At 47.9% G+C, this 14530-nt stretch overlaps 1 protein-coding gene across 1 annotated transcript; it reads left to right on the top strand.

Moving 5' to 3' along the window:
- The first annotated feature begins 3993 nt into the window (after positions 1-3993).
- On the top strand, positions 3994-7460 carry LOC135293178 (zinc finger protein 541-like). The gene is made up of 4 exons (XM_064407168.1): positions 3994-4561; positions 4896-4984; positions 5513-5599; positions 7084-7460. Exons 1-4 carry the CDS (start codon positions 4498-4500, stop codon positions 7090-7092), a joined length of 249 nt encoding a protein of 82 aa, XP_064263238.1. The 5' UTR covers positions 3994-4497; the 3' UTR covers positions 7093-7460.
- The last annotated feature ends 7070 nt before the right edge of the window (positions 7461-14530 follow it).

Genomic DNA, 14530 nt, shown 5'->3' with positions numbered 1-14530 from the left:
TATGAAATCCCTGAGGCAGTGTTCATTACATTTCCTTGGTGTTGGAAACACGACATTTGCCCTGAGAGGGCAATGGGGGCACAGGAGTCCCCCCCAGGCCCAGCCCCTGGCTCAGCTGGCAGCACTTCCAGAGGCGTGTCCCCATTACTGCCAATGAAATCATGGTGGAGCTTCCTCCTTTGATTCCTGAACATCTCAGCTGGGAGTGGCTGGGGAGGCTTTGCTGAATTCAATGCATTGGCTCTAAAGGAGTGCTCTTGTCTCACTGTACTTGCTGGGATAAAAGTAGTGGGTTGAGGCCTTTTTGTTGCCCAGCAACATAACTTTGTTTCGTTTTGGGGGACAGATGGACTTGAGCACCTTGGAGGACTTTTCTAACCTCTCTGATTCTAGAAAAGAAACATCCACATGCACCACAAAGACACCAGGAGTTCAGATTCAGTTTCTATTTAAAGGACCAGGTGCTGAGCCTCCAGTAATGTCCTCAGCTAAAGCAGAGCGGCTGTGAACCTGATCCTCTCACTTCTCACAGCTTTGGTATTTGCGCCAAAGAAGAATCCAAGTCACTCTTTTACCGAGCCCAGCAAATGGCTCTGCCTAGCAAGGCTTTGGCAGCAGGGGCTGTGGAGGATGGCAGGGGGCGAGGCAGGGGGGAATGGCCAGGCTGCTTCTGGGAAGCGACCAAAGCTTGCCCTTGCCTGCTGGAGCCAGTGCAGGTGGGATCTGGAGCCTACAAAGTATCTGCCTTGCAGTGGGCCTTGTTCCAGGTGTTTTCCCAGCTGGTGGCTGGCGTAGGTGTAACATGCAGGCTGGGAAGGAAGCAAGATTTGCTTTTGCTTAAACCTTAGGCAGGGAAGCAGTACAAGTGGCTGGGTTTTGCCATATCTGGCACCTAAGTAGTCAAACAAAGCTGAAGGTCATTAGTGTGGAAAAGAAATTCTCTTGGTGTTCCTTCCTTAGAGGAATGCCAGAGTAGTAGAGATGAACATTCTCCCTTCTTCAAGGGAGCTGGAAGAGAGACCTAGAAATTCTGCATGACCTGTTGACTACAGCAATGCTGGTGCACTGCCCCAGTGTGTGTGTCCGCATCAGCTGCCCTGAGAAACATCCCGTTTCTCCAAGTTTCAGGGATGGAGTGTTGAGGTGAGAGACCAGCTCAGCAGGCCAAAGGAGGGAAAACATCAAGTGACATTATTGGGCACCAGACAATTGAGAAAGGGGGCAGGATGAATGCCGCCACTTGGAGAGAAAGCTCTGCACTTGGTTCTGCATGGAACGATTTGCAAGCTCCAGCTCCTCTCAGAGCCAGAGGAGAGGCAGCGGCAGGAGTCCTTGTGGTTCTGCAGTGCAGGAAATGTGGAATGGGCCCTTGGACAGTGCCAGCCTCCTCTGCCTGTTCAGCTGCAGGCACCTTACAGAGAAGCACAGAGGAGAGCCAGAGCTGTCCCTGCTCTGCTTTTCCCCGTCCAGAGGACTGAGGAGAAAAGCCTCAATGGGAGCTCCTCAGAGCAAACTCTCAGCAGAAGAAGTAGAAGGGGCAAAGGTGGCCTATCCCTGTTTCTGTCCCATGGCTCCCCTGGGGTTCTGCATGGAATGTTGGGCTGTGTCCGTAGCAACTGCCCTTGTCTGCTGCTCCTGCGGCCGTTGGTGGAACACTGGTGGAGCAGCTGGAGCAGCAGCTGCAGCATCTGCTCCTGGCTGTCCCTCAGTAGCCACCTTCTGCACTCAGCGCCACAGCTGGCCTCTGCAGCGACATCCTCATCTCCTCGTCTGCCGCCAGGCATCCCCACAGCACTTTGGCACTGTGCGAGGTAAGAAAATACCCGTGGGCCCCAAAGCACTCACAGAACAGCAGGAGGCTCAAGCTGGCTCTGCCACCAACCACCAGAGATATGGTGTGTGGTCACTTTCCCCAGACGAGGTTGCACATGAAAGCAGGGTGCAACTTCTCCAGGAATAATGCTGCCTCCAGGGGAAATACAGACCTTTCCATAGAGGATGTAGGGAGCTGTCACGGTGCACTTGTAGATTCTCGTCCACTGATCACCTGATTAGAAGTTCTTAGCACCCATTTACGTTGTGGTAACCCCAAAACCACTTGGTCATTCCGGGGGAGGTCAGGGGTTCAGTGTCCACTAATCCTGTTACACCCTCACTCTGGTCACACCTCCTGCAAAGCTTCAAAAACCAGAAGGATGGGACTTCTCCTCTGGGATGCCTGCCCATCAGAGCATGGAAGCAGTTTGCTGGGCTTGTCCTGCAGTACTGGCTTTCATCCTCCAAAATGATCTGGTTGCAGCAATTCTTATGTACTCACATACTTACATCACTTACAGACACTGGAACAATATTCTATTTTCATAGCTTTTTTGATTTTTTTCCACCTGCCTTGCATCTCTTTTCCAGAGAGATATTGCTATAGATTTGTCTGTGTTGTTCAATGTGTGTAGGGCTGGCTCTGCCTCACGGTCAGAGGCAGCTGTGAAATGTCCTCTTGAGTGGTGCTTCTCAGGAACACAATCACAGTATCACAGCATTTTCTGGGCTGGAAGGGACTCCCAAAGATCATGGAGCCCAGCACCTGGGTCTGCTCAGGACAGCCTTAAGAATCCCAGCCTGTGCCCAAGAGCAGTGTCCAAAGACTTTTGGAGCTCTCTCAGCCTTGGTGCTGGGAGCCCTTCCCTGGGGAGGCAGTTCCAGTGCCCAAGCCCCCTCTGGCTGAAGAACCTTTTCCTTCCATCCAACCCAAGCCTGCAGTAGTGCATCTTCCATGCATCCTCTTGGCTCTTCTCACTGGCCCCAAGACTCACGGCACTCTAGTGCCTGCCCTTCAGCTTTCCTTCTTCAGGAAGCTGCAGAATGCTAGAGGGACCTGCCTCAGAAATTCCAAGTGAAAAACACAGCAATGACACCTAATGGAGGGGAGCTGGGACAGAGGAGCTTGGGGTTTTCAGTGATGATGAGGATGAAAAGCAGGCTACCGACACATCTTGGCAGAATGAGTTTTATCTGGAGCGTTGTTTTGATCTCTTTCAGGTGGAAAGGAGAGGCACAATGAAAAGGAAAGCAAGAGCCCACACTGAGCCGTGAGTTTTGGCCTAGGGTTAAAGGACAGCAAACTTGAGGAATGGCGAGCAGGACAACTGCTCTTTCAGAGTCAGGGTGGGATTGGTCCAAGGCCGTGGCTGCACACCAGGTGTCTCTTGACCACTTGCCTTTCTTACGTCCTACTCCTTCTTCCTCTAGACACATCAATGTTGGCAGTGACTTTCAGGCCGAGCTCCCCGAGCTGCAGACCGGGCCGCCAAGTGAGGCTGAAGAGCCTGCAACCCTGGTCTGGAAGCCCTTGGAGGAAGACGACCCTGACCTGGATAAACCGGACAGTGGTAGCTGTCTAGCTTTCCTTCCACTCCTGAGATAGTCGGGCATGTAAAATGCTGGTTTTTGGGTAAAATGGCAGCTTTTGGCAGGCTCTGCTTCTCTCCTTGTCATGCCCATCTTCCCTTGTGGAAGTGGTAGGGGCAAGGAGAATGCTCTGCTTTTGCAGCAGAGCAGGAAAAAGAGCAACTGTGCTGCTCTCCAAATGGGTCAGGGGCATCTGCCACTGGAAGAGGGGAGATTGGCCCCCACTCCTTATGCCAAAAGCTGCTTGGAAGGGAGAGGCAGCACTAGGTGGGCCCTTGCTTCAGCTTCCCCTTGCTTTGCTCTCCTTTTCGTGCTCTCCAAGCTGCAGGCTTTAGCTCTTGTGCTTTCCTCCTGCCTTGTATGGCAAGCATTCCCCTTTGTTGGCTCAAGGCTGACTTTGGGTGGGTTTTTGTTGTGCTTGCAGTCAGAGAACTGTTGGACATGGCCAGCTCCCGTGGCCTCCCCGGGGCAGCAGCTCAGCTGGAGCTCGCCCTGCACTGCCTGCACCAGGCTCGCGGCAGCGTTCCGGTAGGAAGCGGCTGTTTGGGCGCGGGCAAGAGTGGGCAGGGAATTGATAAGGTCCGGGCAGCGGGACAGCCTTTCCTGGCTGCTCCTTGAAGAAGGGAGTTCACAAGCAGCAGAGCACTCGCTGCCTGCTGTGTCTCGTCCAGCTGCGGCAGGGCTGAGCCCAAATGGCTCCAGCAGGGACAAGATCTCTCCTGGAGGCAGCGCCGCAGGGTCCTGCAGCCTGCTGCCTTGAAAACCTCCTGGAGATCTGTGTTCTTTAAGACATTTTGAGGGGCAATTCCCAGAAGCCGCAGTCAGCTGAGGCAATTCAGGGTGCAGGAGGAGCAAAATCATGGAGTTGGAGAGGAAAATGCTACCCTTGGGAGCAGGAGCCAAGGGCTGGGCAGCAAAAATGAGGGACTGGGAGCAAAGCACAATCTTTGACCCATATGAGATCCAGTGGCCTGAATCCTCAGCTGAAGACGCAAAGCGGCTGCAGGGCAGCATGGGTGGGGTTTGGCTCCTTTTTTGTGTTGTGGGGCAGCTCAAGCCTTTTTCCTTTGCATCTTGCAGGAGGCTCTGGAGATGTTGCTCTCAGGGGGTCCTCCAACAGCTCAAGGCCATCCCTTGGCTGATTATCATTACGCAGGTAACCTAAGCCCAGCTTCTTCCTTCACTGACACATGCTGCCGTGCCCTTAATGGCTGTGTCAAGCATTTCTGCTTCAATTAGTTGTGCTTAAAACCAGCACACAATCTCGCCTTCTCTGGGGGCAGGGAAAGCACCAGCATCTACTCCTTCAGCTTGACTCGTTTTCCATGCTTTTTTCCCTGGGGAATGCCTGCTCTCGTCTTCATCACCTTCTGAGGGAGCAGACATGCACACACGTGAATGACGGCTGGCACCAGCTTGCTTTCAGCAGCCAGTGGGATCTGCTTCAAGTGGCTAGAGGGATCAATTCAGCTGCTGCTTTTTCTTGCCAGGCTCTGATAGATGGACACCTGAGGAGAAGGAGGCCTTCCAAAAGGCTTTCCACACCTACGGCAAGGATTTCCATCTCATCCAGAAGCAGGTAAAGCCACAGGACATTCCACACCTTGGCAGATCATCAGAAGGACAAGTTGACTATTGTGGTACCAAATACTGCACCTATGTCCCTCTTTTCTCAAGTACCAGAACTGTTAAAGTAGTCACAGAACAGGACATGGAAGGCCTGTGTGAAAATGGTGATCCTTCCTCTGCAGCCCTTCTCTCCAGGCTGTTTTGGAAGACAAAGCTCTGTTCTGTTAAACCTGTCTCCCAGGTGTGCTGCTGCTTCCACAACACCTTGTGCTGGGATAACTGCAGTGAACGGGGCAAAGAAGAACTCTGCTAGAGGGACTTGGTGTTGATCTGTGCATTACATGCGTTACCACGTAGCACAATACTCGGTTTATTACATTGCATAATGCCTCTCTGACTCCTGCATATTGATTTCATTTTACACCCTCCTCAATTTTCTCCGTGACTTTAATTCCTACTTTACTCTGTAATCTCATTGTTCTCCAATGCACCCTACAGGATGGCCATTTCAGATTCCTTCTTTTGCTTTTCACAACAGATCCCAAGTAAGACCGTGGCACAGTGTGTGGAGTATTACTACTGCTGGAAAAAAGAGCAGAAACTTGCCAGCAGCACTCTTGCTCAGGTGAGTGGGAAGAAAATCCAGACATGCCAGCAGGGTCAAGAAACGGGCAGAAGGGCACAAGCCCTGCTGGCAAGCCACGCCAGACGCCGCTTTGCCAAGCTCCCTTGGTCCCACGCACTGGGAGAGGCGCAGCAGGTGCTGCCCGGGGCTTTCTTGTGCTGCTACCCTAAAATACGGAATTCTGGAGCACAACTTTGACCCAACAAAGCAGCACCACCACCAAAATGGGCTTTGACTCTTTACAAATCAGTTTCTCAAGGGCTGGCACCCTCAGATTCCAATCAGACCTTTCATTCCCCACTGCTTGCTAACATCAGCCATCTGGGCTGCCTTCATGGAGATGCTGCCAAATTTTAGAGATCTTTTGTAGCACCCCAGCGTATCCCCAAGAAGGAGCTGCCGGTGCCATGGCACCTTTAATACTTTCCTTACCAGCAAAGAACAGTTTTCTTCACAGAGAGAGACAGAGAGAGGGAGAGAGAGAGATCATTTTGGGTAGCTGAATATAGGTAATCATGTGTCTTCACTAGTGTGATTGAATGTAAAAGCCATGCCCTAGACATGTGGGGAGGAAAACCAGAGATAAATAGATGTTAGGCAGAGAGGTAGAAATAAGACATGTAGAACTAGAGATAGCCACGTGTTTATCCCACCCCCTTAGAGCTGTAGTGAAGGGGAGTATTTTCCTCCAACCTCCATGGCTGGCAGCCTGCTGCAGCCCACTGCCATATCCAGCCCTTTTCTCAGCTCTTCGGGGTTTGGAAGAATTTGCTTAGGCTGATAGATTTTTGGGGTGGATGCTGTGAATTCCAGCTTTCTGAGAGGAAGGAAGCACTGATAAGGATTCTTTGATTCCCAGACTGAGGGCAAACGGAAGAGGAGGAAAAGCCCTCCCAGGAAGGAGACTGGGGAGACAGGGAAAAGAAGCTGCAAGCGGGCTGGCAGCGCGGAGTGTCCCTGCTGCCAACCGCGCCAGCCGCCCCAGGCGGCGGGAGGCCCCTTTCCGTGCGGGCAGTGCCAACGGTGCGCAAGCTCCTCCTCCTTCTGCTCCCACCTGCCCCTTTGGCCTAAAGCACGCTGACCCTTTCCAAAGGCACCACAGGGCAAGCTGAGGCCACTTGCAGGATCGCCCCTGGCAGCCCTGCTCAAGCTTACAGCCCACTTGAAACCCAAACAGCTTCGTTCAAACCCAGCATTCCCAGTGAAACCTTGCCATGCCCCAACAAGACACAGTTCATAGAAGCAGGAACACATGCATCAAAGCTTGCTTTGATGCTGCTGATCCAATTAAACCTATGATGAAGCAAAAGGAGGAAGACATTTCAAAGAATTGAAACCAGAAAGATGAGACTCATGGTGCTGATCACTTTACAAAGGTGTCACAGCCTGAAAAGATGGAAATTCATCCAAAAAGGGAGATCTCGGCGCTTGGCTTAATGGTGTGTATGAAGTTAACAATGGATGGTTTGTTTCCTGTCTTCCAGGGAGTTTGAAACAATCAAGGAGAGGAACAAGCACAGAAGAAGACATTGCCCACACAAGGATGCACAGCCTCTCCCCAAGAAGAAAAGGCCAAATTAGCCCTGCATTTGCCCCAGGCTAGCAAGAGTTAGGCGTCAAGAGGATAGATAGAAATAAGATTGTTTTTCAAGTTTTTAGGATTGTTTATTCTTCTATTAGTTTACATGATAGTAATCTCTCTGTTTATTAGCTAAGATATATAAGTATTATTCAAGATGTATCAGTAGTGTTAGATTTAGCAATAAATGTAACAGGTTTGGTGTTTCTATGCTTCAACTTTTCACATTTTGTCTTTGTTGAGACACAATCTGTTTTTATCATTAAACCAAAGTTTGCTCCATTTTGCCTTTCTGTCTCTATGAAATCCCCAAGGCAGTGTTCATTACATTTCCTTGGTGTTGCAGGCACGGCATTTGCCCTGAGAGGGCAATGGGGGCACAGGAGTCCCCCCCAGGCCCAGCCCCTGGCTCAGCTGGCAGCACTTTCAGAGGCGTGTCCCCATTACTGCCAATGAAATCATGGTGGAGCTTCCTCCTTTGATTCCTGAACATCTCAGCTGGGAGTGGCTGGGGAGGTTTTGCTGAATTCAATGCATTGGATCTAAAGGAGTGCTCTTGTCTCACTGTACTTGCTGGGATAAAAATAGTGGGTTGAGGCCTGTGGTAATCGGTGGAAGAAATGCGGCACTCAGTATGAGTGATCAGCAAATCTCAAAACTTTATTGATAGGCACATACATTTATATTGGTGCTAATGAGGCCAATACATATTGCAAAAGGCGAGCTCATTATTGGTTAGTTACTTATCAGCTAACTACGCCTACCTTAGCATTCTTGTGGCTACTATGTTGCAGCTGTCCACATATTTTCTTCATATTTCTAACTAACCATCCTCTCCCCCATCCTGATGTTGCACCAAGGGCACAGTGCCCTTGCCAGGTTTGGACACTGACTGCTGACTCCTATCCTCATCTCCTTCTTGCTTAACTAACGGTATTAGATCAGTGTGACCTTTGTCAACTGGCTAGCTGTTCACAAAATCTTCCACACTTCCACTGTTTTTCTGTTGCACAAGCATAATCTGATTAGATGCAGCAAGTATCATTCTTTGAACCATGTTGTGTAAGCACATGCAAAAAACAAGGCAAAACTAACACTACTAACAAAGCTATAATGCCTACTATAATGATGACTCTAAGAATAGAGTGCAACCATGATCCCAAGCCTAAAGATTTGAGCCATTCATCAATACCGGAGCCCGATTCTACCTATAAGTTACCAGTTAACCTTCGCAACTCAGAGAGCTGGGAGTGGATGGACTGGGAATGATCAGAGAGGTTCATGCAATGCATGCCCTCAAATTCTTCACAACCATGGTCTTGTGCCAGTAAAAGGAAGTCAATTGCAGCTCTATTCTGAAGCGTTGCATGGCAAATAGAATCAACATCAAGCAAAAAGCTAGAAAGTGCCAAAGAAGTGGCATTAGTTTGTTTAGCAAGCCAGCACCCTAGCTTGTTTAAAATGGCATGGGCACCTGCTGCTGATACCCCTGGAGCCAAAAAGGATGCTGCCACTATGGCCCCTGGGGACCAAAATTTTACATCATCTTTGCAGTCAGCAGTAAACGCATGGGCCATTCTTTTAATTCTATGATAGCGGTGGCTCATATTTAAGATCATGGACGTATTGGGTGTGAGTAGAGACAACCGTCCAATTGTACATGGCCTCCCTCTCAGCATCGATGGGACACCAAGCCAAGCACGGTCCCCACATATTAAAAAGTAACCTGCTGGTAATTGAATAGGGTCATTTGATGAGATTGACACCCTCTTTGTGGTATAATTGCACCAGGTTGTTGCATTACGGTAAATGGCCATGCTAGAAGTTACAATAGTAGAATAGTTCTTGGCTGGCAGCTGACTTTTATGCTTAAACCTAAGGCATGCATCCGCCATCACTGAGCCTAATAGTTCCAATTCTTGGGGTTCCTGCAGTGCTATAGGAAAATGAGAAATCCATTGGTCCCAGTTATCTACACTGACCCTGGCGTCATTGGTTTTGCAGGTGGGTATTTTTGATGGGCATGGCCAGGGATCTGCCGGTAGTCCAACCAAACAGGTGGTAAATGGATTGCTGGGAGAAGATAATGACAAGCAAATAGCCTCCTGGTTAGTTAAATTTGCCATGGTGATCCAAATATTAGTCTTGGGCTGAGGTGGAGCCCATGCTTGATGGGTTCCCACTCCTTTGGCAATGTCTGGGCTGTCTATTAAGAGGGTAAAAATGAGTAAAACAGCAGCATAAGTCTGCCACATCACCCTGATTTTCCCGGGCGCTGTTTTGAACCATCCAGACATTTGGGAAATTAACAGGTTGCTCACAAACTGTTAAGAAAGTCTCTTCTCTCCTTTCCCCTTTTTCTTTCTCGAGCTGCCCAGACTTAATCTTTTTAGAGCCCTTAAACAATCATCCTACGCTTGGTTGGGATCTTGATCCCCCAGAATCGGACCTACTATATCTAACTGGGAGAGGAGAATACCCCGACCACACTTACACAGTAAGATACACATTTGAGATTGCTGTAAACGTGTTTGGCAAAGTGCTGTGTTTCCCACCTAAACCATGCGAGAATTTTCTGTTCTGGGGACTCATACAACTGTAACCCTTGGCAGCCAGGTAACCCTGTAAAGGCCTGGAGTTCTACTTGCCAGGAATCCCACTGCCAATAAAATGCACAGCTACTGCACCACAGCTCAGGTAACTGGGACTGAAGCACCCACTTAGTTTGCTGACAAGCCCCGCAAAAAGGCAATATCCATGCAGCACACTGAGTATTTTGACACTTAATACAAGCTAATCTCTTATGCCTTCTATGATAAAATGTATGAAGTGTCGGAATCAGGCTTAGTATACTGTCCAGAGATTGACACCGATCAATTGCTCGGTCAATGGCAAAGCTACAGTGTCCTTTCAGCTTGAGAAGTATCAGTCGAATGGTGATCAGCAGCTTTGCCTCCACTCGCCGACCATCCTCTTCGCTCAGTTGTCTGGGGTCTGGTTCCATCTAACACGACTGCTGGGGTCCATTTAGCAGCTACCCACAAGGATCCTGTAGGGGTAGAAACACAAAGATACCCGCGGCCCCAGTATAATACCTTAGCAGGACCTTGCCATTGTCCTGTCTTGGGATCTCTGTATTTTACCCATACGTCCTGCCTCACACTATCTTTCTCTGTTACATAATGATGAATTACAGCAGGAACTTTGCTTTCCCCAAAAACACACAGGTGTTTTAAGACAAATAGACACTTTAGCAATCTTTCTTGCGGCTCTCTAATATCTTTGTATTTACCTAGATATCTTTTCATGGTACCATTAGCTCTTTCTACGATCACTTGTCCTGTCGGGGAATTAGGGATGCCTGTCACGTGTTCTATCCCCCACATTTGCACAAATTGCTTTATTCTTTTGCTGCAGTAGGCAGGCCCATTGTCTGTCTTAATACGCCGTGGCACTCCCATTACTGCAAAGCAGCTACTGAGATGCCTCTCTACATGCTCTGCTTTCTCACCAGTCTGTGCTGCGGCCCATATAAAATGACTATAGGTGTCTATAGTAACATGCACAAACTTTATCCTTCCAAATTCAGCAACATGTGTGACATCCATTTGCCAGGTCTCATTTGTATTCAGCCCTCTGGGGTTAACTCCTAGACCTAACCCGCAGCCTCCATTATGATGACTACATATGGGACAGGCTTTGACTATTGCCCGTGCCTCTTCCATAGATATCTGAAATTCTCTATGGAGGCCTTTTGCATTTTGGTGAAACATGGCGTGTGCCCCTCTGGCCATAGTCTGCCTGGGAATTGGAGTCACATGTGTGATTGAGACTAGCTTATCTGCTCGTGCATTACCCTCTCCCAGACCAATATCCCACTTATGACTTCTGATATGAATGACAGAGAAAGGATACTTCCTCAGCTTAATTGCCCTCTGTAACTGTATAAACAGCTCATGTAACCTCCTGTTTTGAACCTCTTTTATAGAGGCATCTTCTATTCGCTCGCATACTCCAGCAACGTACAAAGAATCTGTCACTATATTGAGGGGCCCAGAAAAATGCATCATGGCCCAAACAACAGCCAATAACTCCATGGTTTGTAAAGTATCCAATTCGGAGGCCTGGAGAATCTGATGGTGCCATTGTCCCTTTTCCTGCCAGGTCACTGCAGCAATTCTGGATTTTCTTCCTGCATCTGTGTAGGCTGTTATGGCATCCGCCAGGGGTTTCTGTGACCTTTTTGGGCATTGAGTCCAACCCCATTGCCCTACCCAATTCAACGGTATATTGGGGATATCATCAGTGGCAATCACACTTCCGGCTCCTAACAGTGCCTCTTGTAATTCCATACTGTTTATCAGGTACCAGGTCAATGTATCTTTCTTCATTGGTACCCGTGTCTGAGCAGGCTCCTTTCCCATGATCTGTGGTGTCCATTCACGACCCTTCTTGATGAAATCAGTCAAAATTTCAATTTTTTGAAGGAGGGTTTTATGCTGTTGAAGTGGAGGAGATATCCATTCCAAGGCCCACGCCTCCCCCGTTTTTCTGTTTTGCTGAGTAAATGCACCTAGTAAGTATTTAGTTCCACACCAAACTGTCAGCTGTATAGGGAGGTTAAGGTCTCGTCTCCGGACACTGCCCTGTGTCACACAGTCCAATATCTGTCTGTCTTCTTTGCTTGTTGAATGGTCAACGTTTCTCTTGCTCTTGATAGAGTTTCACATTCTTCATTGAAATCCATCTGGACTTTGCACCTGTTAAAACACAAACAAATCCCACGTCCCCGCAGGACTGAAGAATTTTCACAAAATCCTAGAGGTGAAGAATGGGTCCTGGTTTCATTTTGCAATGTTACATAGAGAAATGTTAAGATAAGAGTAATTAGGAATAAATTCAGATAATACACACCATCAACAACACATACAAGATCAGAAAATTACCAAACACTACAACACTGAACTCTTATCCCAGAGTCTGCGACAGCTGATAAACCTTAAAATGACAGAGAATTGGAGAAATCATGTCCGGATTCATGGTTCTCCAAATCACCTCTGAAAATGGCTCAGCCATCATAGATGGTCAAATCGCCAAGTCAAAAGGACTTGAATACTATTTGATGCAGAAAACATCTGGGTCGATTGTCAGTCACTCTATCCAAATAGAGTTAGAACTTGGCCAGAGCCCGAACTCTAATTGGTGAGTATCACTTAACACATTTTTTAAACAGGACTTTTAAAAACAGCTGTTATAAACAAGAAACCTTAGGGTTACAAACCAATCAAACCAGCAAATAATTGAATCCTTCTGAAGTTTCTGTCAAGACAGAGATTTTCTAAACACAGCACACTTCTTGAATTCTCTGCTGGAGTATTTCTGTAATAATAATAAAAGAACCACAAAACTGGCAATTTGGATAAAAACCCTCAGAAACATCTAAATAGTTAGGAAATAAAAAGACAGGATCTTGAAGAGACAAGTGTCTTGCAGGTGATCACACAAAAAAAAAAATAGAAAAACACATGAAAGCCGGCTGCAAACACCACAACAACACACCAACAACAACTCTCATCACAAAAATCTGAAAACTCCCTAACAAGAAGTGCTTGAAGGGGTTAAGACAACCTTCCCAAAGTATTCATCTAGTATTAACAACAATCACTATCTATCAGCATTACTTACAAAACCCGAAAATAACAAAGGTTATAAACTTAATATAAATAATTCTTAAAACTTTGAATCATTGGGGAATCGACTGATGACCCCACAACAGGATCTGATTCACCTTTCCCAAATGCTTTGTCTTCCAAGACACCTTGAGTAATTAAATCTTTACTAATACTTTCATCTTTACACGACATTTTGTTTCCCAGGGAATAATTTTTTATAATAAAAGCAGTTCCCCTTTTTTTTTTTTTAATTTTGTTTTGTTGTTTTTTTGTTGTTTTTTTTGGTTTTTTGATGAATCCAGGTGGCATTTTGTTACACTGAGATTTCTTACTGATGGACAACAATCATTAACTGAAGGATAACAGGCTGGTAAAGCTGGACAGTTTGCATAGATATTTTAAAACAAAACTGAGAAAGATGACAGATAATTTCAAACACAAATAATTTCACTTAAAATAAGGACAGTACAAAAACAATTCGCACATTTACCTCCATTTATCTAATGCCATCTCTTAATGAATAGAAGAGAGCAAAGACCATAAAGACCATAGTATACAGAAATATTACAGTTTAAATCTTCTCACATGTAGTCCAAACAGAAACTAGGAAGTTTATTTAGATTCTGTTCCCTTAAAAGGTTGTTCCTGCCTCAGGTAAGGGAAAGGCAATGAAGTCATCAAACTTTAAGCCATCAAACCCAAATACTCTACCACTTTTAAAAAAGCAAACACATTTACAAAAAAAAACCAAAACGGTAAACTAACTGTAAAGCCTGTGGAACAGTTGGGTGAAGTGCCCCGTACAACATCTGCTGCATTTTCTGTGGAGTTGCCCTTTTTCTTTTTTTTTTTATAAAAAGCTGGATAAAGCACTGTGTGAATTTTCGGAAGTTTTCCATCCCGATCTTGAAGAAAATTCCTGACCTGTTTTTTCTCAGACACTTGTTTGAATTGCTGCGATGGGCTGGCTGCTGTGGTTGCCAGGCAGCTGTGACAGGGCGGTGCCTTGAGGAATGTCTGCCCGTGCCCGTCTCCGCCTGCTTGGGCACAGCTTCAGCCTGGGCCACTTCGGGGGTGTGGAAAGGAACGCCCTCTCCCAGACCCGCGCAGCCCCGGTCTCCTTTGGGCTCTGCTCTGCCTGGATCTCCGCTCGGGCTGGTTCCCCCTGGCTCTGCGCCAACACCCACAGCCAGCGGGAGCATGTCCCACACCGCTGGTGCTTTTGTGCGCTTGCAAAAAGTGAAAAAGCCCTCCCAGCTCCAGCTTTCGGGTTTCGCGTTACTGGTGCGCGTCCGCCGCCGCTATCACTGGCACTGTGCTTGTCGCTGCCGTGTATTCGGCCCCCGCGTCTCGCCTTGTCTGGCCCGGCCCTGGCTGGCACTTCCCTCGCAATCTGTGCGCTTTCTCCACGGACAGCTGCCGTGCGAGTTTTTGTCACCGTGCGTGTCACTGGACCCGCGGTGCGCGTGCCCGCCGCCGGCACCGAGCATGCCACCACTGCCACACGCGTTCTCGCTGCCGCGTCTGCCCCGGGCTCTCCCGCGGCCCCTGTCGCACTCCTGGTCCTGAACTTATGCCACTCTGTTAATTCATGTACGGTATAAGGATTTTGAGAAACTCCTTGTGCGTACCCGTAAGCTAACAACTGTGGGAGCTCTTTCTGCAAGTCTATGTCCTTAA

Source organism: Passer domesticus, unplaced genomic scaffold (genome assembly GCF_036417665.1).
Source record: "Passer domesticus isolate bPasDom1 unplaced genomic scaffold, bPasDom1.hap1 HAP1_SCAFFOLD_84, whole genome shotgun sequence".
NCBI lineage: Eukaryota > Metazoa > Chordata > Aves > Passeriformes > Passeridae > Passer > Passer domesticus.
Note: the sequence above shows the minus strand (reverse complement) of the source record. Positions and strands in the feature narration are given on the sequence as shown.

Coding starts and splice junctions, on each gene's coding strand:
- LOC135293178 (XM_064407168.1), top strand. CDS start 4,498: ATGTTGCTCTCAGGGGGTCCTCCAACAGCTCAAGGCCATCCCTTGGCT. Junction 4,562..4,895: donor GGCTGATTATCATTACGCAG/GTAACCTAAGCC, acceptor TTTTCTTGCCAG/GCTCTGATAGATGGACACCT. Junction 4,985..5,512: donor TCCATCTCATCCAGAAGCAG/GTAAAGCCACAG, acceptor TTTTCACAACAG/ATCCCAAGTAAGACCGTGGC.